The sequence below is a fragment of the Carlito syrichta genome, unplaced genomic scaffold, assembly GCF_000164805.1.
Source record: "Carlito syrichta isolate Samal-C Ts95f unplaced genomic scaffold, Tarsius_syrichta-2.0.1 Scaffold258652, whole genome shotgun sequence".
Taxonomy (NCBI): domain Eukaryota; kingdom Metazoa; phylum Chordata; class Mammalia; order Primates; family Tarsiidae; genus Carlito; species Carlito syrichta.
The window spans coordinates 133756-159959 of NW_007202748.1; the positions used below are offsets into that span (position 1 = coordinate 133756).

Below are 26204 nucleotides of genomic sequence, written 5' to 3' on the forward strand. Positions count from 1 at the left end.
CACTCCAGTCTGGGCGACAGAGTGAGACTCCAACTCAAAACAAAAAAAACAAAAAAAAAAGAAATAGTGAAAAATAAACCATTTCAATATTCAATAGTATAGCACTGGAACCAATTATTTTATTACAATGATGTTTGGATTATAATGGAATTTTGGACCTTGAAAAACTTAATTATGACCAAAAAACCCAAAATTTTAGATCTCATATTTTTCTGATGTGTGGTAATGTATGAAATAATCATCAACATGCATTGCAAGTTAATTGATATGTGTTGTACAATAGTCATTTGTTTGACATCTTCCACCTGGTGTTTTTTCGGTCAAGCAGACATGCAGTCTTGTTTTTTTCCTCCCACATATAAGTTTGTCCTATAATCACCAGATATCTCTTTGTGTTCCCTGAGAAGGGACATCTGAGTAGTTTGCTAGATTTACAATGTCCCCTCAGAGGAGTGCAAAGGGCTGGTAATGTGGGAGGATCAGAAAAAGTTCATATTCAGTTCAAGGAAGTGGGAAGGAGCATTTCCAGAGGAATTTTCTTCTTACTTTATGTCTTCTGCTACAGAGGCTAACAAATTGTGATTGTCTGCTTCTGCCACTTGGAAATCAGTTTTAGTTTCTGATTGGAATAATATTCCTTCTTGGTTCTAATGCATACCTTACTTTTGTGTTTCCAGGTGTGGGATGCCTGCTCAGAGGCCTTGATAATGTTTGATAAGGATAATTTAGATGACATGGGCTATATTGTGGAGAATGATGTCATCATGCATGCTCTCACTAAGCAGCTGGAGGCTGTGTCTGGTGAGATGCCCATCTTTCATCTTCCATTAACTGAAGAGGGAACTGCTTTAGGGCTTCCTGGAGGAAAAGTTCCCTTTTAGAGAGTGAAGTTCCACCGGCCGGGCGCAGTGGCTCATGCATGCCTGTAATCCCAGGACTTTTGGAGGCTGAGGCGAGAGGATTGCCTGAGCCCAGGGGTTCGAGACCAGCCTGGGCAACTTGGCAAGACCTCGTCTCTACAATAAATGAAGAAAAATTAGCCAGGTGTGGTGGTGCATGTCCATAGTTCTAGCTACTTGGAAGGCTGAGACAGAAGGATCACCTGAGCCCAGTGGGTTGAGGCTGCAGTGGCCATGAGCATGCCACTGCACTCCAGCCTGGGTGACAGAGTGAGACTCCTACTCAAAAAAAAAAAAAGTTCCACTATGAAGACATCCTCTGCTGGTTATCTAAGGGTTGTTCCTTTTCTTAAACACCTTTATTCAGATACAATATATATATACCATAAAATTCACCCATTTTAAGTGTATAGTTCAGTTATTTCTATAGAGTTGTACAACCATCACCAAAATACCATTTTAGAACATTCCCATTCTCTCAAAAGGAAACTCATTCTCAATTCCCACCCCTAACCCCTGACAGCCACTAATTTGCTTTCTGTCTTTTCTAGATTTGCCTGTTCTGAAATATTCATATTAATGGAATCATACAATATGTATTCATCTGTGTCCGACTTCTCTCACTGAGCTTAATTTTTTTTTTTTTTGAGTTGGAGTCTTCCTGTCACCCAGGTTGGAGTGCAGTGGCAGCTCATGGTCACTGGAGCCTCAACGTGCTGGACTCAGGCGATCCTTCCACCTCAGCCTTCCAAATAGTTGGAACTACAGGCGCGCACCACATGCCCAGTTAATTTTTTGTAGAGACAAGTCCTTGCCAAGTTGCCCGGGCTGATCTGGAACCCCTGGTTCAGACAGTCCTCTTGCCTCCACCTCCCAAAGTGCTGGAATTGTAGGCATGAACCACTGCACCTGACTGAGCTTAATATTTTTGAGATTTATCCATATTGTAGCATGTATCAGTGCTTGATCCCTTTTTATTATGAATAGTTTTCCATTGTGCGGATATATCAAATTTTGTTTTATCCATTCAATCAGTTGGTGGACATTTGGGTTATTCCCACTCTTTGGTGACTGTGAATAATGTTATGCATATTCATGTACAAGTTTTTGTGCGGACATATATCTTTATTTATCCTGGCTGGATACTTACAAGTTGCATTGTTGGGTCATTCAATAATTTTAAATTTAACATTTTCAGAAGCAAACTGTTTTCTAAAGAGTCTGTACCATCTCACTTTCCCACCAGTATATAAGTTTCTCCACATCCTTGCCAGCACTTAATTTTCTTTTTAAAGTTATAGCCATTCTAGTGAGTCTGAAGTGGTATCTCTTGATGATTCTGGTGTTTGTTTTTGTTTTTCCTTTTGTTTTCTGGTTTTTTGAGTCAGTGTCTCAATCTGACCACCGGTTAGAATGCAGTGCCCCGTCACAGCTCACCACAGCCTCAACCTCCTGGGCTCAGGCAGTTCTCCTGCCCCACCTCTTATGTAGCTGGGACTATAGGTACATGCCGTGACACCCAGCTGATTTTTTAATTTCATAAAGACAAGCTCTTGCTATGTTTCCTAGGCTGAATTCCTGGACTCAAGCATTCCTCCTGCCTTAGCCTCCCAAAGTGCTAGGATTACAAGTGTCAGCCACTACATTCAGCCCTTATGATAGTTTTGATGGCATTTCCCTAATGACTAATGGTGCGAAGTGTCTTTTCATGTCCTTATTGACCATTTATGTGTTTTCTTTGGAGAACTGTCTGTACAAAATCACGTGCCTGTTTTTAAGTTGAATTATTTGTCTGTGTTTTGAGTTAAAGGTGTTTTTTATATATTGTGCCTGTTTTTAAGTTGAATTGTTTGTCTTTGTTTTGAGTTAAAGGTGTTTTTTATATATTCTGGATATAAATTTATCAGAGATATGATTTGCAGATATCTTAGTGTTCTGGAGAGAGAAAATTTGAAAGCCACTTAAATGCTTTTTGATATGGAATAGTAGTTCATTCATATAATGAGCCACCGTACAGCTTTTAAAGATAATTTATATCTATTATCTAATATTTAGTAACAGAAAGCCATCCCATAACATAGATAGAAAAAAGCTGCAGATACTATAAATGTATACAACTTGATGTTTTTGAAGTGAACATATTTTTTATGACCAGAAAAATAAAATGATTTCCAGTGGAAAGAAAAATCTTACGCAGTGTAGGATTTGTTTCAGCCTATGGTATTCCCACTTGTCTACTCTGAAAATTAAAAGTACATATTGGCATATTGGCTCATTTAGGTGTAGAGTGAAAATAACAGAGGAGCATGAGGATGGGAAGAAAGCATGATGCCTCAAGTGAGAATTCACTGAGAGCTGAAGTGCCTTCTTTTTTTTTTTTTTGGCCTTTAGTCATCTGTGGCTTCTGTCATTTATCAACTCCCAGACCATAGCACTGGTTATGTATTTTTTTAGATCTTATTTGGTAATAAATGACAAGACATTGCTGTTCTGGGACTTTGCTTTAGGTTTAGTTGTGTCCTGCCTTCTAATGTTTTTTCTCTCTTTTGACCTCCCCAGACCGAGTGACAGTTCTCTACAGGAGCAAAGCCGTTGGCTATACCTGGCCTTGTCTGTTTCCTATGGCAGACTCCAGCCCTTGGGTTCATATTACCCTAGGTGATGGCAGCACCCTCCAGACCAAACTGTTGGTAGTTGAAGATTCTTCTTTCCCAGAGATCTTGCACATCTACTTATCCTTAAGCCTAGGACCTCTAGTTTTATATTTAAGCTATAGTTTAAATTAATTTTAAGCAGGGCTTTTGGTTATAAGGACCAGTACCCACTCAAACCAGCTCAAGTTAAGATGGTCTCATTGTACAGGGAGCAATCTCATGGACCACCTTAGGTTGTGAAATAAAGGCTAGCCAGGCTTCACAGGGACAGGAACTGGGGTGTAGGGAACTGAGGCTCTTCTTTCCCCTAGGAGTCCCAGGGTCTTTCATCTCCTTGCCATTTCCCATTTTTCTCCCTCTATTTTTGTTTACCAACTTCCCCGTTTACACAGCAGCCCTTCCTAACCTTACTTACTGTTCAGCTCCAGTTCCCAACCCATCCTGAAACTTTCCTTATTGCTCTCTATTTCAGATATCAGGAGAATCTGGCTGAGTTTAACCTGTGGCTAGCACTTCTTGGGTCAGATGTCCATCTTTGGCTGTGTTGGCTAAGGCTGAGGTGACATGTTATAGGGCTACACCTTGAGGGGATGTGAGTGAGGCAGGCCTGATAACAAGTGTCCTGCCACAGATGAGCTTACCAACAGTGAGAACTAGAGAACACTTTAAGAGGGTAGAGGAAAGTTTCTAGAGCAGTTTGATTTATGAAGAGGTTACAAGACTTAGCAATTTTGTCTCCATCCAGATTGGTGCAGATGGTCACAACTCAGGAGTCCGGCAGTCTGCTGGAATCCAGAATGTTAGCTGGAACTATGACCAGTCTGCAGTTGTGGCTACTTTGCATTTGTCGGAGGTAAGATCCTCAGCTGCCATCTGGGGACTCTATAGGCACTAGGTACTTCTCTGAAAAACTTCTCTATTGCAGGCCACAGAAAACAATGTCGCATGGCAGAGATTTCTTCCCTCTGGGCCTATCGCTGTGCTCCCGGTAAGAGGGCCTTCTGGCTAGTCTGCTCACATGCACCCAGCTTTCCCCTTTACTTCTCTCAGGCTTTTTCTGGTTTCAAGGGGATATGCCCAGGCTAGCTTTGTTTCCCCTTCTTTCTTTTTATGCTTGAGAGCTCCCAAGTAGAGAAGTTTTAGCCTTTAGTATCGGTTTTTTTTTTTGATACAGCTCTCAGACAGCTTGAGTTCCTTGGTTTGGTCCACATCCCATGAGCATGCAGCAGAGCTGGTTAGCATGGATGAGGAAAAATTTGTGGATGCCATTAACTCTGCCTTTGTGAGTATCAACGTCCCCAGCTGATGATGTGTTGCAGAGGGAGATACAAAGATAGTTTTGAGTAAGGAAAAAGCACTAACCAGTCAGATGCCCTTTTGTAACTGTAATAATACTTGGTCTGAATTATGTGGAGGAGGGTACACAGGGAAATGCAAAACAAGAGAAGTAATAACGTACTTCTGAGGTTTGCAGGCTGCTGTTATGCTGCCTGGGTGGTGGTTACCATTGGCCTTTTTTGAAGCTGTTATACTTTGATCATTTTGAACAGCTCTACTAGGTCCCAAGTACCTGAACTGTTGAAACTGATTCATTGGAAGTATTTCCAGGACTGAGCACATTTCAGCACAGAGTTTAAGAATAAGCTTTGTAGATAAACGTGGTTTGATATTGGTTTTACCTGTTCATTTCTTGAAAGATGGAAACCGTATCACCAACCTCTCAGGACTGAAAAAAGACTTCTAAAGTAATTTTCTAAAGTAAAATGCGTGGAATATATCAAATATATTGTAGATGCTCAACAAATAGTAATAATTCTTCTGGAGTAGACACAGCCTTTAGATGATATGGGCACCAGTATTTTGGGAGCCTAAATGCCACATTTATCTAAACTCACTAATAGTAATAAATGGTAACATTTATTGAGCCAGGTACAGGTTAGTGTTTTACATGTGTTTACTGATTTAGTTCAATAACTTTTGAGGTAGGTACTATTATTATCCTCATTGGGAGAGATTAGGAACTTGAGCTAGTGGCAAAGCTGGGTCCTGAAGTCAAGCTGGCCCTCAGAACCTGTACCTCTAACCACCACGCTTTGCTACCTCAGTAATGACCTCACACTGAAGAACTGAAACTAACTACTTTGTGGTAGCAACAAGAATAAAAGGAACTGAACATACTGAAGTGGATTCCAAGCTAAATGGTGACTGCGTCCTCTCTCTGGGTCATTTAGAATATATTCCTGGCACAGGTCTAGCACCTTTGCAATACATTCATTCAACAACAATTACTAGTGCCTTCTATGTAGTAGGCTCTGGAGATACAGAAACAAATGAGACAGTCCCTGCTTTCAGGAAGCTCGCAGTCAAATGAGAGAAGACACATAAGTGACAGTCTCAGTGCAGCGAGGCTTGTACACATCAGTTGCCATGGAAGCACACAGGAAGAAAACACCCTGAGAAGGGTTGGAGGCATTAAAAAAGAGGTGACATCTGATGTTCTGAGGTGTTACCCTGGTGAAAGAGAGGTGGAAGGACGTTCTAAGCAGAGGGGAGTCTTGCAAGAGGAGGATACTGTATGATGAGCTACCCTATGGCGGGGTCATGATTACGAGGGTGTGGACTGGCAAAAGGGGAAGAGTGGAGGTAGGTAGGGGCCCGCTGATGAGCAGCTTGGCCTGGTCTTAAAACCAGTGGAGAGTGATGGGAAGGTAAATTTTGCACAGGTTTGAGGGGTTTGTCACTTGTGGTCAGGATCAGTGTAGGTAAGCTAGGTAGCATCACCCATAGCTTTGGTTACAAAAAGGGTTTCCTTGTTGACGTTTTAATTCCCTGCTACTTACTGATCAGTTCTACCTCATTTGTGTTGTGGTTGATGCTGCTCAGTGGAGTGACATCAACCACACAGACTTCATCGACTCGGCAGGCACCTTGCTGCAATATGCTGTCGCCCTTCTGAAGCCCACCAGGGTCTCAGCTCGCCAGCTGCCCCCAAGCGTAGCCAAAGTGGACGCCAAAAGCCGAGTACTGTTTCCTCTTGGGTTGGGACATGCTGCTGAGTATGTGCGCCCTCGGGTGGCACTCATTGGGTAAGATAACAACAAAGCAGGGTGCTCCTTCCTCATGGTGCTGCTAGAGGTCACGCCTCAATTCTGCTGTGTTCTTAGGGATGCAGCCCACAGAGTCCATCCACTAGCAGGACAAGGTGTCAACATGGGCTTTGGGGATATCTCCAGCCTGGTCCATCACCTCAGTACTGCAGCCTTCAATGGGAAGGACTTAGGTAAGGATTAAGTATCTTAGAGAAGTGTTCAGAGGTCGTGTAGTCAGGGAAGATCAGGGCCCAAAAACAGCCCATAGTGGCAAGATGGGGTGGACATAAAATGGATCTGGTTTGCTAGAAGAAGGAAAACAGCATTGGATTAGGGAATTCGGTCTTTCCTCTGTCCTCCAGGTTCCATGAGCCACCTCACAAGTTATGAAACAGAAAGACAGCGTCACAACACTGCTCTTCTGGCTGCAACAGACTTACTCAAAAGGCTCTACTCCACCAGCACCACTCCACTTGTGCTGCTCAGGACATGGGGCTTGCAGGCCACAAATGCAATATCTCCACTCAAGGTTGCTCACAGAAAAATAGCTTTGCAGACAACTCTTCATTTCTTTGAATTAATTTTCTTGGCTATAAAATTACATCTACCTTCCCAGTGGTTACAAGCAAAAAAAAGTACTTGCTGGGCTTGTTCGTGTTAAGGTCTCAATCTAAGCAATGACTTTATATATATAGGAAAGTTATACTATACGTAAAGTATAGTATGTATAGTATTCTTCAGCTGTTAAAAATAGTGAATGGGGGGGCATGGTGGTTCCAACTATAGTCCTACCAACTCCAGCTGGGGCCAGATGATCACTTGAGCCCAGGAGTTAGAGGCTACAGTGAGCTTTGATCATGCCACCGCACTCCAACCTGGGCAACAGAGGGAGACCCATTTGTTTTTGCTTTTTCTTCTTTTAATTGAAAATAAAACAGGAACCTTTGGGAGGAATATCTAGATAATCTTTTGCTAAGTTTTTGCTTTCATCACTTTGGATATTTTAAAGTATTTTCTTCACCTGCCCTTACACCTTACAGTGTTTAGATTCTCCTCACTTTGTTTTATTTTTCTCCAGGCACAGATTATGGCATTTGCAAGCAAATGAGTGCTCCTCTTCCAGAGATTATGTTGATGAAAAAAAGAACATCTTTCCCCAAAACCATCGCACATATTTTCAAGATTTAGTTTAATAAATTTACTTTACATTAGAATTCTCATCTATTTTTCTTCTTTACTTATGAGCCTATGCAGCCAAAATAATGAGTGATAATTTGCTGTGGGAAGAGAATATTAGCCAAACCAAGGAAAAAATGTCAAAGGAAGACTTATGATTTGGTTGAAAAGAACTTTTTATTACTAAAAAATCATTGAGGTACTGTCTCACACATTTTCACTTGTCAACAATCCTTTCTATAGAGATTTATTTATATTTTTAGCGCTGATCATAAATTTATACAATTGTTTTTTTGATAGAAGAATTAGATATACTCAGTTGATGCATTTTTGTTAGGATTGCTGCTTAAAAATTAACAATACAAATTAAATATAAACTGCTTTAACCTTTGTTACACGTACATTGGACTTTCTGAAAAAAGAACTAAATCTTATTAATGCTAGTTACTACTTCACAGCACCAAATTTCCATTTTATTTATAGCTCCTCTCTGGGACACTACTGTCTCTTTAATAGAACAATAAATAATTTAACTGCACAGGTTTGAAGACCTCAGGAACCAGGTCAAAAGGAAATTAATTAGCAGCAGAATTTTTTCATGTTTGGTGGCAGCCTGGTGGACAAGTGGAGCACGGGTTGTTTTGCCGTAGGTTTTTGAAACACTCAACTTCAGATTCCTCTTGAAGGGATTTTCAGGTCTGTTAGATTTGCTTACTATAAAGAACATCTTGCCCAAAAGTCTGATTTGAAGATAGTATAAGAAGAAACAATCTGCTTTTGAATGAAGTAAGCTATTCTTGAGAATTTTCAAAGGCATGAGAAATCTGTTAAAAGGGAGCTTTTCAGGCAAATGTGGAAATTATGAGACACTAGAGTAAAAAAGCTACGATGTCATAAACTTCCTGGAATCTTAGGGGAAATGTGCACTAAATAAGAGATGGCAGCTGCTGGGAAAGGACTACTGGCAGACTGCAAAGACAAGGTCACCTTTCACACAGGAAAAGTAACCTAGGTGAGGAGAGCACAGACTCTCCAGAAGGATGCCAACAAAACTGGGCAAGATGAAAAACTTTAAGGCACACTTGACAAGGAGCTCCATGACCTACAGAGTTTTTCACATGACAATGATAACAAACACAACATCCAAGACCATGACCTTGGATGTATTTTAAATATATTAATACATTTGCAAAGGGGAAACAGTATTAGAATCTGAGGGACCCCTTAGAATAAGGGGAAAGGGTCCACTGGGGCAAAATGGACACTTATAGACAAATTTAAGAAATAAACATTTTCATTCTAAATTGCTAAAAATGGTTAACTCTCAAGATATTCTAATCAAAATTAATAAATGTATACAAATGTTTAGTTAGAATGCACCTACCCTAGAGTTCTGAAGGTCTCTAGGATGATCAAAGGAGTCACTGAAAAAGCTGTGTACTTTACAAAATGGCCCCAGTTTATAAGAAGCTTCAGAGACAACCTGAGGTGATAAAAACCAGAGAACTTTACATCTCTGGGCCTGTCAAGCTGAAGGAGTTTTCAGTGAACCCAACTTACCTCTTGGGGAAACAACTGGTTTTTACTGGAAGAAACTAGAACAACTAGTGTACTGTAGGGGTCTAGAGGCCATGTCACAGGTTAAAGAAGAGACCATAAGGAACTTGGGAGGAACGTTCTTCAAAAGACTGAAAGGCACTGGAAGACATTAGAGCAGCACAAAGACAACTGAGAAGATAAGTAGATGTCAGCTCACTATAAGGAGGACTTTTTTAATATCAGTGCATTTCCAAATGGAATGAGCTGTCTGAAAAAAAAAATGTGTACTGGTTAGAAGACTGGGTTATATCTATGGGCTACTTCCAACTCTAAGGATTCTATTATTTTATGATAGATAAGCATTTTTTGAGGAAGGCAATAGATATAAAGGCAACCTTAGTAATAAAAAGTCAGTGTGAAAAGTGAAGAAATTCAAATGAACAACAACTAAAATTTGGAGAATAAGGATACAGAAATTCGTCAAGATCCTTGCTTGCAAATATCAGATGATAAGTATTTACTGACTCAATAGAATAACTTAAAAATAAATTTCCCCAGAGACTGGTGTGCATGCCAGGTGTACTTTGTGAGAGAACAGAAGGGAAGGGAGCCTACTGTGTGCCACAAGTTTGAGGAGATAAAAACTCTTGGGAAGAAGCTGGAGGTTAAGAGCCAAGGCAAAGGAGCCAGACCACAGTCCAAGAGCACTAGAGTAGGCAGACAAGATACAGATGATGGTCACATGGGAAAGTTATAAGATAATGAATTTGGGGGAAGAATTCACATAATCAAGAGCTCTGAGCTCTCAGGCTCAAAAAGAACCTAAGAGTCATGAAATACTATTTTCTCTAGAAATGTTGGTCTGCTGTACTGATGTGAGCTAAAAAGAGACAACCAAAGTGGGGTATTGTGAAGCAGGATATTAGGAACCCTGAAACTAAATGAATAAAATTCAGTCAATTAGCTGAAGTGATTAGGGCAGGCAGGTACTGCTATAAATGAAGAGGGAAAAAAAGGGCAAACTGAAAGAGGCTAATAATCTACAGATCCTACAATATCATGAAAGAAAAGGGAAATTTTTTAAAAACTAACAGAATAGCATGGCACTGCCCTGTCACCATAGATCAAAATTTAGGGTATAGTTGTATTTTTTAGAAACAAATTTAGGATCATGAAAAATACTACAAACACAGTAGCCAGGAAGCAGTTCTAGCACTGAATACACATATACCTATAAGACTGGATTTGTTCATTAATCCCAGAGTTCACTGATAAAAAGTTGATTAAAGAAGGTAGGCTATGAGGCAGCCACACCCTCCCAAAACATATCCCTAGAGACTAGGTGACATCATTTCTTAAGGCTTCCATCTATGAACAGTTAGGAGTTCCTCTCCATTCTGTCAACATTTTAAGATGACTCTCAGCTAGCTGATGAGCTGGCACAGAACAGGATCACACAAACTTTGATATGATACTTTTTTTAAAAACTATACATGGAAAGCAAATTTTTTTTTTCTCTTTAGGGGAGATGGTTGCAGATAATGGTGAGGCAGGGCAGTGTATAGGGAGGAAAAATACTGGTATTGATAGACCATATAAGGGAAATTTTTAGCATGTAAGGGAAAATGTAAATGTTCAATGGAAAGAGGCACTCCAAGGATTGAAATGAGATTTTTCTTTGGTTCCCAGGGACCTGTCCTTGGGCTGTCACATGAGGTTTAGTTCCAAAGCTATGCTTTTTGGTTCATGGGGCTCTCTGTGACACATAAAGAATCTCAAAAGATTTGGATGCTAGTACCAGCTTTGCACTCCAAGTGGTTAGGAACACTTCACATTAGATTGAACTTAATTTCCTAAATCTCGACTCACGAGCCATTTACGAAAGCCCCTTTCTCCTGATAAAGCCAGATACTAAGCTTCAGTTCAGGCTGTCCCCAGACTAGCTCAGACAATGACTAAGTCCTCTGTCTTTCTTCCATTAAAAAAGTTGTTGGCGAATGCAGGCCTCAGAGGAAGTGCATGGCTTTAGTGAGAGATGCCCAGAGACTGCAACAGATGAAAGGTGGCCCCCAAGGCCCAGCCTGTCTCTATGTTGTTCACTTTCTTTGTGAGCTGTTGAGGAGCAGAAAAAAAGTCTTCACATTTTCATCCAATTTTCAACTCTAGCAAGCACTGTACTTGGGCAGATAATGTCAGAAAAGAGCATCCACATGGCCAAACCAAGGCAAAATTGGGAGTAGCCAGTCTTTGGAGTCTTCCCACTACTCTGCAACAATTTCCCTCCAGCCATAACCTATTGCCACTATACCCACCATTCTCATCCCAGAATGCTCTGGCCCAGGAAGTAGTCCACGAGGCCTTCTAGAGAGAACTTCTAAACAGACAGGTTTCTGAATTATTTCCTTAATCCTGAAACTAAACATCACATTCCCTGCTTTATTTTCTGAATCACCAATTTCTGAGAAGGTAACTTGAAATGGTACTAGATGTAGCAGAAAGGGCATGATCAGGAGACAGGGTAGGAAAGAACAAACCAACTTGTCAATTCACACTATGTCAAAAAACCCTCTTTTTTTTGAGTCAGAGTCTCACTCTGTTGCCCAGGCTGGAGTACAGTGGCACACTCGTGGCCACTACAACCTTGATCTGCTGGACTTAGGTGATCCTTCTACTTCAGCCTTCCAAGTAGCTGGAACTACAACTGTGCACCACCACACCCAGCTAATTTTTTTATTTATTGTAGAGACGAGGTCTCACCAACTTGCCCAGGCTGGTCTCGAACATGTGGGCTCAAGCAATCCTCTCATTTCCACCTCCCAAAGTGCTGGGATTACAAGTGTGAGTCACTGCGCCCAGCTGCAACCCTCTTTTTAAGTACTGATAACCAACCAGGGCATCTAAGACATTGTGGGCCAGGTTGTTCCTCAGTTAGCTCAGTGACCTTAGGCAAAACTTTAGACACAACTTACTCAGCTATATAACAAGAAGATTAGATTAGTGCTTATCAAATTGTTTTCTTCAGAATCTTAGAGGTTTGTTGGAAGTGTTTCAAAGAAAAAAGGGAGGTCAAATGGCAAAGGAGTCCAGGCCCCAAACTCTACTTCAACCAGAAGAGCTCCTCTTTATCAGTTTTATGCTACTGACATTCTTCAAAATATGCTACTGACATTCTTCAAAAGCTCTGCTGAATAAAGATGCTACCACTACCACCGAAAGACAAGTCTGTAAACCAGTGGATTGTTCTGTGTTGACCTGATGAAATCAAGCTTAGTCCCTGTCCCCCAATGGGGAGAATGGCATTTAAATCATTACCCTGAGGAAAAAAAAATCATCGTCCTAAGGTTTAGTCTAGGACACCTGAGTCAAACTGGGAGGGCCCACACCAAAATGTTCAACTTATGTCCTCAGGACTGGGCAGCAGCATAGGGACACAGATGCCAAATTGAAGCAATTTCTGGGACAGGGTTGTCCATTCTGATTTAAATTCTGCCCTACTGAAATTATAGAGATCAAACGGATGTCAGCACTGAAAATACGAGAAAAACTGTCCTTAAATGAGTAAGTTCTTATTAATGCTTAATTAGAAGCAATTGTTAACTTAGTGTGTATTGAGAGGCTGAAGATAATCTCTCTTACCTGCAAATCTATCCCCAACTGATGTGAAATGCTTCTATTAACAGTAACACCAAGGCCAGGTGCACGCCTATAATCTCAGCACTTTCAAAAGGCCAAGATGAGACTGCTTGAACCCAGGAGCCTGAGACCAGCCTAGGCAACATAGCGAAACCTGTCTCTACAAAAAATTAGCCAGGCTTTGAGGTGTGCACCTGTAGTCCCAGATACTCAGGAGGCTGAAGTGGAAGGATAACCTGAGCCCAAGAGGTTGAGGCTACAGTGAGCTGTGGTCGTGCCACTGCACTCTAGCCCAGGTGACAGTGAGACCCTGACTCAAAAAAAAAAAAACAAACAAACAAACCAATATTAATAACTTACTATGTACCAGGCACTATTTACATTTTATTCATCATTCACATTTTATTCATTATTCACATTTTCTCAATTTTCATAGCAGCCCTAAGAAATAGGTACTGTAAGGATCCTTATGTTTCAAGTAAGGAACCTAAAAGTTAAGAGGGGAAATAACTCAGCTAAAGTTACAAAGCTAGTAAACTTGCAGAACCAGAATTTGAACACAGGTCTGATGGACAGCAGAGCCCAAGCTTTAAACACTATGCAATACTGACTATACAGGCACATAATTCTTCTGTGTTAAACACTTTATTTTTTTCTCATTAAACATTTTTTTTCTTTTAGAGACAGTATTTTGCTCTGTCACCCAGGCTGGAGTGCAGTGGTATGATCATAGCTCACTGCAACCTCGAACTCTCGGGCTCAAATGATCCTCCCACCTCAGCCTCCTGAGTAGCTGGGACTATAGGTGCAAAACACCACAGCCCAGCTAGTTTCTTAATTTTGTAGATACTGGGTCTCACTTTTTGCCCAGGCTGGCAATTCCCGGGCTCAAGCAATCCTCCCACCAGGGCTTCCCAAAGTGCTGGGATTATGGTCATGAACCACAGCAGGCGTGAGGCACTTTAAAATGCTAATATTCTGGACAGATGTAACATTAAATTCCAATGTCTTAGTAGCAATGACTCTATGAGATGTGTATAACAAGAAATGGGACAAGACAAGCTCATCTGGAACTAGGAAAACAAGAAGGGAAGTCGTACCAAGGGAAGGTCAGAGGGAGTGGCTTGGAAGACAAACTATAGTCTATTCACTGACCCTGAAGTTCATAAAGCTGCCTTGTGCTACAGTTACATTTTTGTCACATCTCTAATTAACTGTACGCTGTTTGTGGACAAAGATAATATCTTAATCATCTTTGTAGCTATAATGTACACTTATTTAATTATGATACAGAAGATAAGAAAATGGAAGACACTTATAAGATATGTTTGTTTTTGTTTTTGTTGGAGTCTCACTCTGTCGCCCAGACTGGAGTGCAGTGGCTGCTCCCGGCCACCACAGCCTCGACCTACTTGGCTCCGGCCATCCTTCCACCTCAGCCTTCCAAGTAGCTGGAATTACAGGCGCGCACTACCATCCCAGGCTAATTTTTGATTTATTGTAGAGATGAGGTCTCACCAAGTTGCCTAGGCGGGTCTCGAACCTGCGGGCTCAGGCAATCCACTCACCTCAGCCTCCCAAGGCGCGGGATTACAGGCTAAGCCACTGAGCCCGGCTTATAAAATATGTTTTTAAATAGATAAGTAACTTGCTTCAGATAAAGTATAAGACAGAGGGACTGAAAACTCAAGAGGCACAAAATATATGTGGCACACATAAAATGTTATGTCACACACTACATATGCACAAAGCATTCAGTACTCATAGGTCTTAAATAAGCCACCCATTGGTGACACACTCTGGTCCCTCATGTCCTCTGCCAAGAAGACTCATCTCATGGGCTAATGGATGATCTAACGCTGCTGGCTAGGTGTGTCTGAACCAGGGCCTCTACAAATAGGGCAAGTTTGTATGATGGCCCCAGACACGTTCTGTCTTTGTGCCCCCTTGACTAAATTTCAGCTCTATTAGTTGTAACCACTTCATCAGCAGCAGAGAGAGGCAGGACGTGTGAACCCAGAACAAGTGTAACACTAAGATTCAAAAAGTGTGATATTTTCAGCCTTGGTGAATGCAGGCCTAAGAGGAAGTATATGGCCTCAGTGGGAGATGCCCAGAGACTACAAGGCTTGCGCCCTACCCTGTGTGCTCACCTTTCCCATCTCTTTCCTCTTGCTTCCTGCCTTGAGTTCTCAGTTGATTTAATAAGCTATGTGACTCGGGCATCTTGATTTGGGCTACAAGGCTTTCTGTTCTGTGACATAGAGGATAGCAGGCATAGTAAGACATTTGGAAGCTACCACTGCATCAAGGCTATTTCCCACATTCATAGTGCCTAGCACAGTGCCTTGTCCATAGCCCAAACAAAAATACTGTACCTTGTCATTCCACCCATGGCTACGCGATTACTATACAAGTTCTTGACTCCTTTTTCCCACCCCACGGAAAACTCTTAGGGACTCTGAAGTCCTGTCTCTTACCTGTAAGATAGTGCTGTCTGCAAAGCCAAAGCCATCCTTTAACAGGGCTGTGATGTAGCTGAGATCCATGCATAGGAAAGGACTGCCTGAGGTGAAGTTTTCCAGGTTATCACACACTGAAAGTGAGACAGTAAGCAGTGGAGTTCAAGTCTGCAGCTAAGAGGTGTAGTATTTTCTCTAAATATAGACAGAGATAAAATAAGCAAGGCAGAAGTCTCCATTTGGTTAATGCCTGGGCCTCCCAGAGATGAGACTGTGTACTGATTGCCTCCTTAAGACCACAGCTTCTTATGAACTTGTACATTTCTGATATCATATCTACTCAAAATTATATGGGCTCTAGTTTATTCACTAAGTTTCTATGCATATTGTGGGGGCTTAGTTCTAAGTCCCTTGTCTGCTATTAATGCTGAGGCCCAGAAGACAGGGAAATACCATTTAGGTCTACTGTGGACCACTGGATATGCTCATTTGTATTTTACTTTTAAAATTATTTTTTATATATTTTGTATTATTTTTTAGAGACATGGTCTTACTATGTCACCCAGTTTGGAGTGCAGTGGTGCAAGCATAGTTCAATATAACTTCAAACTCCTAGGCTCAAGCGATCGTCCCACCACAGGTACCACACCAACTCTCATTTATTTGTTAGACTGACTCTCTCAAGAAAGCCTCTGTGGCTATTTCCCATGTATTTTGATGATCAATGTTTCATTAACAATAACACTATTTCAATTTTTAAAAGTTGAAAAAGGAACTGGGCACAATGGCTTACGCCTGTAATCCCAGCACTAAGAGAAACAGAAGCAAGAGGACTGCTTGAGACCAGGAGTTTGAGACCAGCCTGGGCAACATAGTGAAACCTTCTCTCTATAAAAAATCAAAAAATTAGCTGGATAGGGTGGCAAGCCTGTAGTCCCAGCTACTCAGGAGGCTTAAACAGAAGAATTACATGAGCCCAGGAAGTCGAGGCTGCAGTGAGCTGGATTGTGCCACTGCCCTCCAGTCTAGGTGACAGAGTGAGACTGACTCAAAAAAATAAAATGAAAAAAGAAGTGTAGAGGCAAAAAAGATTTTCACCATTTTCCCCAAATCTTCTTGTATTCTTTTTTTTTTTTTTTTTTTTTGAGTCAAAGTCTCACTCTGTTGCCAAGGCTGGAGTGCAGTGGCAACTTTGTGGCCACGGCAGTCTGGACCTGCTGGGCTCAGGAGATCCTTCCACCCCAGCCTTCCAAGTAGCTGGAACTACAGACGCACACCAACAAGCACAGCTAATTTTTTGATTTATTGTAGAGATGAGGTCTTGCCAAGTTGCCCAGGCTGGTCTCGACCCCATGGGCTCACAGCAATCCTCTCAGTTTGGCCTCCCAAAGTGCTGGGATTATAGGCGTGAGCCACCACGCCCAGTCTTATTCCCATATGCTTGCCCAGAACTCTGTGTAATGCTTTTTAAAAATTTTTTTTTCTTTTTAGAGACAAAGTCTTGTTCTGTCACCCAGGCATAGTGCAGTGACATGATCATAGCTCACTGCAGTTTCTAACTCCTAGCCTCAACTTCTGATCCTGCTACCTCAGCCCTCTGACTGGCTGGGACTACAGGTGTGTGTCACCACACCTGGCTAATTCCTAGCAAAGATTGAAGACCCAGAAAGGAAACCAGCCTCCTGACAGACTTTCTGAGCTGAATGAGGTGCTTTAGGTGACTTTAGGTCACTAAAGCTGGCAGGCACAGCTTCATAGGCCTACTCCAAGGGTTTCCCCTGACACTTACCTTCCCTGGCTTTTCTTTTAAAATCTTCAACTTTTAAAACTCCCCCCTTTTCATAATCTGAAATGAACAGAACAGCAACTGATGTCAAAAGCCTTCAAGGAAATATAAGGAAATTCATCCTAATGACATTTATAATAATGAAAAACTGGAAGTAAAATTTCTCACATTAGAGAATAAGATAAAGAAATATGACATAGCCATACAGTATAATCTGTGCAGCCTATTTATTTATAGTCTTTCTTGTTATGTATATTTTACAACAATTAAAAAACAGACCCATAAAAAACACAGTATATCTCAGGCCACAACAGAACACGTACACACACTTTCAGAGCTAAACAAAAGTGTTACTTTCATAATAAGAAAAAAAGTTATAAAGTGGCAAGAAAGAAATCTTTTGGAATGATGGATATGTTCATTATCTTGAATGTGGTGATGGTTTCACAGGAACATACATGGCACAACTTAGCAAATTGTACACTTTATTTATTTATTTTTTTGAGTTGGAGTCTCACTCTGTCGCCCAGCCTGGAGTGCAGTGGCCGCTTCCAGCCACCGCAGCCTTGATCTGCTGGGCTCCGGCGATCCTTCCGCCTCAACCTTCCAAGTAGCTGGAAATACAGGTGCACGCTACCACACCCGGCTGATTTTTTAATTTTATTGTAGAGATGAGGTCTTGCCTGCCCAGGCGGGTCTCGAACCCGCACGCTCGGGCAATCCACTCATCTCAGCCTCCCAAAGGCGCAGGATTACAGGCTAAGCCACCGAGCCCGGCAAATTGTACACTTTATTTTTTTTTTTGAGTTAGAGTCTCACTCTGTCACCCAGACTGGAGTGCAGTGGCTGCTTCTGGCCACTGCAGCCTCGACCTGCTGGGCTCTGGTGATCCTTCCACCTCAGCCTTCCAAGTAGCTGGAACTACAGGCATGCGCTACCATGCCCGGCTGATTTTTTGATTTATTGTAGAGATGAGGTCTTGCTGCCAAGGGGGGTCTCAAACCCGCAGGCTCAGGCAATCCACTCACCTCAGCCTCCCAAAGGCACGGGATTATAGGCTGAGCCACTGAGCCCGGCTAAAATGTACACTTTAAATGAGCATTTATTGTATGACAGTTATACCTCAATAAGGATGTAGGAAAAAAAGACCCCTGCATAGTTGTTTAGGTCATCTCTTATCGCCAAAAGATTCTAAGTCATACTCATCCTTCAAGTGACTAGTACCACTCAACAACCAGCACTGAAGAAGAGTCATTTAGTCACCCCAAAACAGAATTCAAGTGCTCCTCCTTGACCTCCTCCACATAGCCCTGCCCACTTTTCTCTCTGGACTGACACATGGGGTGAACTCACCAATCATGTCTGTGTCAACAGCTCGATCATAATAGTAAGAGAAAGCATAGAAGGAGCTTCTCTGGATTTCCTCCGGCTGGTGAAGTTTTCCCTGTACCACCCTCTGCACTTCGTCGTAGCAGGACTCAAAGCCCATCTCCCCTGCCAGGGCAAAGGTGTACAGGGGTAAGGTGAGGACAATCGTGGGGAAAGGGTCACCCTCTGAGGCAAGATGTTGGAGACAATGAGGGAACGACAGGAGGACTGAGGCAAATAGAAGACCGAGGCTTAGGACAAAGGGCTTAAAAACAAAGAAGAGCAAATTTCCACAGCCTCACTGTTCTGTCCTCCAAGGCAGCTCCCCTCCCTAGCCTGTGTTCACCAAAAACAGCCACAGCCAACCTCCTACTGTCCAGCATTATGTTTAATGGTATTTATTAGAAAGTATCCAGAGGGCTCATCTGCTTCCTTCACTGGGAAATCAAGTTTATTCCTTGACATTAAGGTTTATGCCTATCATAATACCTAAGATGAATCATTCTTATCAGCTCAATCTTAAGTTTAATTTAAATAACTTAATGTTTTTTGCAATTTTTTTGAGTCAGAGTCTCACTCTGTCGCCCAGGCTAGAGTGCAATGGCACAATCACAGCCCTGTAGCCTCGACCTCCTGAGCTCAGGCGATCTTTCTGCCTCAGCCTCCTGAGTAGCTGGGACTACATGCGTGTGCCATCACACCCGGCTAGTCAGCTAGCTGTTTTAATTTTTTGTAGAGATGAGGTCTTGCTATGTTGCCTAGGCTGGCCTCAAACTCCTGGGCTCAAGCAATCCTCCCACCTCAGCCTCCCAAAGTACTGGAATTACAGACATGAGCCACCATACCTGACCAATTTAAACTGATAAATGTTAACTGAACAAGGTTTCACACTATTTCATTAGACTCAAGCTAAGAACAGATTTCTTCTTTTTCTTTTTTTTTCTTTTGAGTTGGAGTATTACTCTATCGCCCAGGCTGGAGTGCAGTGGCATGCTCACAGCCACCGCAGCCTTGACCTGCTGGGCTCAGGTGATCCTTCCACCACTTCAGCCTTCCAAGTAGCTGGAACTACAGGTACGCGCTACCACGCCTGGCTTATTTTTTGATTTATTGTAGAGATGAGGTCTCACCAAGTTGCCCAATCTGGTCTTGAATCCCTGAGCTCAGGCAATCCTCTCACCTCAGCCTCCCAAAGTGCTGGGATTACAGGCTTGAGGCACCGTGCCTGAACAAGTTTCTTAATTATTGATTTATGTATTTACGTATGTATGTATTTATTTATTTTTAAGGAATGGGGTCTCACTACGTCACCAAGGTTGGAGTGAAGTGGCTATTTACAGGCATGATCATAGGTCAGTGCAGCCTCCAACTCCTGGGCCCAGGTAATCCTCTTGCCTCAGTCTCCTGAGTAGCTGAAACTACACATACACCCTGTTACGCCCGGCTAAGCACAGGTTTAATGGATCTTTGACACTTGGCCAGGGAAAAAGAACACGATGCAGAATGACATCTTGTTTGCTGTCACTTCATATTAGTCCTTGTAGACACACGAAGATCTTTAGAATAAGTCTGTACAACAAGATAAGCTTCTTCTAAGCTCTGAAAAATGTTGCCCATGGGATTTTCCCTAACTTCTACTAAGGTAATTTTTACCATTGGAGAAAACATCACTTGCCTTCTCGGTTGCCACCATACTGATATTTCACACCTCCAAATATCCACTCTGCTTCTAACCATCTTGGTAGACAGGCACTTCGGAAAGTGTGTCCATCAATCCCTGAAAGAAACCAGGGCATAAAAAAAGAGGCAAGTACGTAAGAGAGGATGAAAGCAAGCAAGAAGCCAATGAGGCTGAAGGGAATCATCAAGGGAGCTCGTCTTAAAAATCTTATGAAATTAGCTCTCATGTCTACATCCTATGACAGTCGTAGCTCAGGGTCACAATTAGGCTTTGTGGGTGGGTGGTTAGAGAACCCCTGAAACTAAATGCAAATTTTTTCACACGCGTACTTTTATCAGAGGGGTCCCTGGCTTTCATCATATCTCAAAGAAACCCAAAACCCACAACAGAGTTAGTTCCTTCCTTTCTAAAAACAGGAAAACATACTGTGCTACCTCTTCACTGGTTTCTGAGAGGCTTAAATGAAATACACTTGAAGATGTTTTGTAAACAATGAATGCAATACCATTGTCATCCTAATAATAGTGTACTGTAAAGCCAGGTACCCTATAAAGTTCATTAAGTGCAAAATCTAAGTTAATGTAAGGAAAAAGGCACAGAAGGGTTAACTAACTCATCCCAAATCACAGCACTGGGGCTGAACCCAGTTCTGCCTGACCCCAACTGTGAAGAGATTAATGGAGTTGCAGGTAGAACAGACCTGCCTCCGGCACCTCCCATGCAAAGCTCAGGGCTTGAGTAAGCTCCTGTCAAATGCACTCCATGAGCCCTGAATTTCTGCAGACACTTCAGCCTCCTAACCACAGGCTGTTGCCCTATACAAGTAGACCTTATCTGAAAACGGCTAATAATATATAACAAAACTTCTAAGCTTATAAAACAAAAAAGGACTTGCTATTATTAGGTCCATTATGCTTCTCAAGTCAACAAAAGCCTTTCCTCCACAAAATCGCTGCCAAGGAAGGGAGAGGCAAGCTGAGTGTCTGTCACTCTCAGCACCCCCCAACCCAGCACAGGTACCCAGACAAACCTTCCATCTCCAGGGCTCCCAGGGTTGCTAGTCTTGCAGCTTTCAGTCCAAATCCCAAGTAACTGTAAAATACAGGATTGACCAATTTCATGCTGGTCGAAGTTCTCAAGCCTAAATCTGCTTTCTTTCAAAAGTAACAGTTTCTAGAGGTGAAAATCTTGCTGTCTCTGTGGTCAACAAATGGGTAATTTCTGTATAGTTTAGATCAAGGCTATGCAGTGAGAATTTTCCACAGCTATGATTCAAAGGCCAGAGATAGTAACAATTCCTAGGGTCTCATACCAGGAATCATCCCCAGAAAAGCTCTCATTAACTTAGATCCTAGCCTTAACTGGAATCGAATTCTAGGCTGGATTCTGAACACACAAAGGCCAGGAAAAGAAGTTGGCATGGAGCTTTGGCAGAGTCTTCCAAGTATCCTCTTCCCTGGAGAAAACTTTCATATCTTTTTTTTCTTTTTGTAGAGACAGGGTCTCACTATGTTACCCAGACTGGTCTTGAACTCCTGGGCTCAAGCAATCCTCTCGCTTTGGTCTCCCAAAGTACTGGGTTTACAGGCATGAGCCACTGTGCCTGGCCAACTTTCAGCTTTTAAGTTATACACTTTTGAGGCCAAGAATAGAGATGTCTCTTGGGTCCCTTGGGTTTTGGTAAATGGTACAGTTTTCAGTTGATAAGCCCTAAGGAACTGGCAAAGATTATAAAGCTGATCAGATACAATTAACTCCGACTCAAAAAAAAAGAGTAGATTTGAGAATGCTTTGGAAGTTAGAAGAATCATACAATGTGAAATACTATGTTTCCCTGTCCCCCTCCTCACCTGTGTGTGTAGAGCTTGTAAGTGCTGTTAAACATCTCAAAGGAAGTAAGGTAGCCCCTAGGGGTTTGTTCCAGGGTTTCCTGCAAATCAGAAAGAGCAAAAAGACTATTCAGGATCTGCAATTATCTAAAGATGTTATCAACACCATCCCTGTCCCTGCCCCCGCAAAATCAGAGATGGAGACAGATTAAGCTGCTAATCTCACAAGGCTTCAAAGAATCAAAGGGACTCCAACCAGTGAGAGGGCAAGGGGAAGTTTACACAGTCATCAACTGACTCTCCTCAGCCTGTGGTGTAGTTACTGTCTGAAAGGCACCATGTCAAGTGCATTGCTAGCCAGATCTTCATATAAATGACTCACCTCAAATTGAGGCAGGAACGTGATTTGAGTGGATGCCCCCCCCAGGTCCAGGGTCCCCATGGTCTCCTGGCTGTGGCCATGCAGCTGACCTGTCAATGAGATCCAGCTCTAAATATCCTCTACATCCTGGACACCCAAAACACATCTCTCCTGTTCCTGTCATACTCTGAAGGCATTCCATAAATACTGCTCCCCAGCCCCAAAGACTGCAGGTCAATGTCAACTCAGAAGAGCTCTTCCTGCAGCTAAGGCCTTGAAGGCAGGTTATAAACATTAACTTTCTGTTTTTCTTTTCCTTTCCTTTTTTAAAGAAGAAAGAACATACCAACAAAAAGAAAGGGATTTTTACTCTTCTGACCATGCGTGTACAATTCAGTTATAGTCTTAAGATAAATCTGAGGATATATTACCTGTCAGAAAATTCACAGTAACCCAAGCCAATATGCCTAAAAAAATTAAAAGAAAGAAAGACAAGGATTATATGTCTAGAGCACGTTTCCCTTCTACCCATCCATCCATTTCCTGCTCCTCCTGCTATTTTGTTCCTCTGTCTTTAGTTCCTTTCTCTACAGTTACCATCTCTGTTCAGAGTTCCTTTAGTTCGATCTTTCACTGACCCTGTCCCTCTCCCCCCAGAACATGTATCAACACCTCTCCCACCTTCATAGGATCCATCCATGATGCTAACACTGTCCTTTGGTACCAGGAAAGGTGACTTCCTGAAGATCTCCTCTACCTAAAGAAAAGGAAAAAAACCTGGATTCCCTAAGGCAATAAAATAGGTTTCCATATTTTGACTGTGTCTATAAGGCTTAGAAACTTCTCCATTTTCCCTAGATAAAATTTTAACAAAATTTCTTCCTTTGCCCTAAGAAACTAAAGAAACTAGGCAAGTTGTTGCCAGTTTCTTGCAAAAAACACAAATGCAGCGATTCCTTGACTTTAAAGTAAAGCTCAACCAATTTAAATTTAAATTTAGAGGTGAACCCGACCTAGAAAATGGCATATAATTGACCCTTCCAGCTCAAATCAGGATTCTGCAATTTTTAAAAAAACTCTTGGTCAATTCTACCTGGACATACACTGGAAACCAGGAGGAGCCTTTCCTACTCCATTTCTTGGATGAGCAGATCAACCTATTGGGAAGGAGTTCAAGCCCAAGGACTGAGGGACTCTGGTACTAGCTCCTGTCAGATTCTGACAGAACTAGACTTATGGAATTCTATTTTAGGAGCTGGCAATGAAGATCTTGCACAAACACTCTTGACTCCCCATAATATAGGCCAAATGATATGGATGTTATATCTTATATTTATTATAGGGAGAAAAGAATTCTCCAAATAGAAATAGGAAGAATTCTAGTCTGTTTGCTATTCTCATTTCTGATGGGATGAAAACATCACATGGTGGCCTTTGGACCCAGTTTCAACTAGGAAAAGCCAATTAAGTTATCTATAAACAAACTTTGAAGGAGAAGATAGATAAGCAAACAGAAATAAGCACAGATAGATTCTGCTCTTGCCTTCTTCACTCTTCTTCCCCACCCCACAGTTTGTTCTCAACACAGCACCCAGAATGGTGCTTTTATTTTTTTTTTTGCCTTTTTTTTTTTTTTTTTTTTAAGTTGGAGTCTCAGTTGCCCAGACTGGAGTGCAGTGGCCGCTCCTGGCCACCACAGCCTCAACCTGCTGGGCTCCAGCGATCCTTCCGCCTCAGCCTTCCGAGTAGCTGGAACTATAGGCGTGCGCTACAACGCCCGGCTAATTTTTGATTTATTGTAGAGATGAGGTCTCGCCAAGTTGCCCAAGCAGGTCTCGAACCTGCAGGCTCAGGCAATCCACTCACCTCAGCCTCCCAAAGTGTGGGATTACAGGCTGAGCCACCAAGCCCAGCTCAGAATGGTGCTTTTGAAATAAATGTCAGATCATGTCTTTCCTTAGCTCAAAACATTCCAGGGGCTTCCTTCTTAGAGAAAAAGCCAAAGTCTTTATAGTAGCCTTTGAGACTTACATGATCAGCTCCCCCCAGCTTCACCTCTCTGACCTTACCTCCTACGTCTCCCTCATCACTGACTCCCCTCCAGCCATGCTGACTTCCCAGATGCTGTTCCTAACACACCAACACATTTCCACCTTTGGCTTTTGTAGCTGCTATTTCTCTAACATGGAATATTATTCCCACAAGAGCCTTGTATAACTTGCTTCTTCAATCCACTCAGAACTCTGATCAAACACATCTTATCAAAGAGGTCTTTCCTGACAGCCCCATTTAGAACAGCCTTTCCCTCACACCCTTACCAGAATTCCTTACCCGACATTCCCCAGTCTCTCCATAGCACCTGGCATACTTTGTATTGAAGTGTTTAGTTGTTTAGTTTCTGTCTTCCTGAAACTAGAATGTAAGCTCCAAGACGACAAAGACCATTCTCTCTTTTTGTTCCAGCTCCTTGGAAGGCTGAGGTGGAAGGATCGCCAGAGCCCAGCAGGTCAAGGCTGCGGTGGCCGGGAGTGGCCACTGCACTTCAGTCTGGGCGACAGAGTGAGACTCCAACTCAAAAAAAAAAATCTTTCAAATTTTAAAATCCCATAATTCTTCTCAAAAACTTTATGCTGAGACAAAAAAAGCCAGATACAAAAAAGAGAATATAAACTATATTGATTCCACTTATATACACATAAGTACAAGCGAAACTTATCTATAGTGACAGAAAGCAGATCAGTGGTTGTCTGGTTTCAGGGGTAGAGGAAACTGACTATAAAGTGGCATGAGGAAATTCCTATTACTTGTCAAAACTCACTGAACTGTGTGCTTAAATGGATCCACTTTATTGTATATGTTTATCTTAATAAAGTTGCTTAAAAACAATTTATATGACTCTGTTTTAAAAAGTTAGAAGAATTAAGAATATCATGAACAGGAAATACTTTAACCTTTTTAGGAGAAGCGCTATAAATTCAAGAGTGGTAGTTAAACATGTCTACAGCTGTAACAGGAGGCCAGAGACTTCACAGGGCTTTAGCAATGGTGGAATACTAAAGGTAGCAGTCACACTCCAAAAGGCTAAATACTCATAAAGAAACTATTCATACATGGAAAAGAACAGAATTATCTAAGATGAAGATTTCAAAAATTACCTCAAAGAGCAGAGCCTGGGCTTTCTGCTCTGGTAGTAAACGCAGTCCTGCTGTTGCCTTCAGGACCACTGGGGTCCTTTTCCAGTGACTTTGGGGAATTGAATCTTTGGCCACCTCTAAGAGTCCTTGAACGGTCTCAGCACCCTTCAAAAGAGATGACTCATTCATTCAGTGAACAGTCCATTTAGTGGCACTGGTCTATTCCTTCCACATGCTTTAGGGGAGCAATGGGAGGGATGTGGCAGAGGGCTCCCACCTCTCTTGGTAGGAGGAGAAACCCAGAGTAGTGAGCCACTTAGAGAATGAGAATCCATTTGATTTCAATAGTAACAGCAAAAATTCATTTATGTTGCCATTTTAGTTGATTATAATCTTATGTCTCATTAGCTTTAGGCCAGAGAGTTGCGTATAAACAAAAAGAACCTCAGGAGTTAGAGTCAGAAGACTTGCTTCCTATCCTTGTGGCCTAACATAAGTCATTTGACTTGGGTGGGGCTTGTTTTTCTCAGGTGTAAGATGAGAGAAATGCCTTATACTACCACCTAACTGTTGTGTACATGAGGCAGAATAGT

General features: G+C 42.0%; 2 protein-coding genes across 4 annotated transcripts in view; one reads left to right on the top strand and one right to left on the bottom strand.

Moving 5' to 3' along the window:
• The window catches only part of COQ6 (coenzyme Q6, monooxygenase), a 12216-nt gene extending 4360 nt beyond the window's left edge, over nucleotides 1-7856 (top strand). Inside the window, exons 4-12 of one of the 2 annotated variants that reach the window (XM_008052164.1) lie at nucleotides 678-801; nucleotides 3459-3589; nucleotides 4299-4406; nucleotides 4479-4541; nucleotides 4728-4835; nucleotides 6437-6639; nucleotides 6718-6833; nucleotides 7005-7171; nucleotides 7721-7856. In XM_008052164.1, the coding sequence (XP_008050355.1) occupies nucleotides 678-801; nucleotides 3459-3589; nucleotides 4299-4406; nucleotides 4479-4541; nucleotides 4728-4835; nucleotides 6437-6639; nucleotides 6718-6833; nucleotides 7005-7171; nucleotides 7721-7750 (1050 nt within the window). In that variant the 3' untranslated portion in view covers nucleotides 7751-7856. The remainder of the gene's footprint in view (nucleotides 1-677; nucleotides 802-3458; nucleotides 3590-4298; nucleotides 4407-4478; nucleotides 4542-4727; nucleotides 4836-6436; nucleotides 6640-6717; nucleotides 6834-7004; nucleotides 7172-7720) is intronic. The other variant, XM_021709598.1, reaches the window with a different exon arrangement.
• Nucleotides 6342-26204, bottom strand: part of ENTPD5 (ectonucleoside triphosphate diphosphohydrolase 5) — a 22178-nt gene continuing 2315 nt past the window's right edge. Inside the window, exons 3-13 of one of the 2 annotated variants that reach the window (XM_021709600.1) lie at nucleotides 25633-25776; nucleotides 23159-23234; nucleotides 22909-22944; nucleotides 22499-22587; nucleotides 22138-22217; nucleotides 21318-21379; nucleotides 20282-20383; nucleotides 18592-18732; nucleotides 17242-17298; nucleotides 15471-15586; nucleotides 6342-6813 (exon numbers count right to left, since the gene is read on the bottom strand). In XM_021709600.1, coding sequence (XP_021565275.1) covers nucleotides 6796-6813; nucleotides 15471-15586; nucleotides 17242-17298; nucleotides 18592-18732; nucleotides 20282-20383; nucleotides 21318-21379; nucleotides 22138-22217; nucleotides 22499-22587; nucleotides 22909-22944; nucleotides 23159-23234; nucleotides 25633-25776 — 921 coding nt within the window. In that variant the 3' untranslated portion in view covers nucleotides 6342-6795. Of the gene's footprint in view, nucleotides 6814-11017; nucleotides 11470-15470; nucleotides 15587-17241; nucleotides 17299-18591; nucleotides 18733-20281; nucleotides 20384-21317; nucleotides 21380-22137; nucleotides 22218-22498; nucleotides 22588-22908; nucleotides 22945-23158; nucleotides 23235-25632; nucleotides 25777-26204 lie in introns of those variants that run through there. The other variant, XM_021709599.1, reaches the window with a different exon arrangement.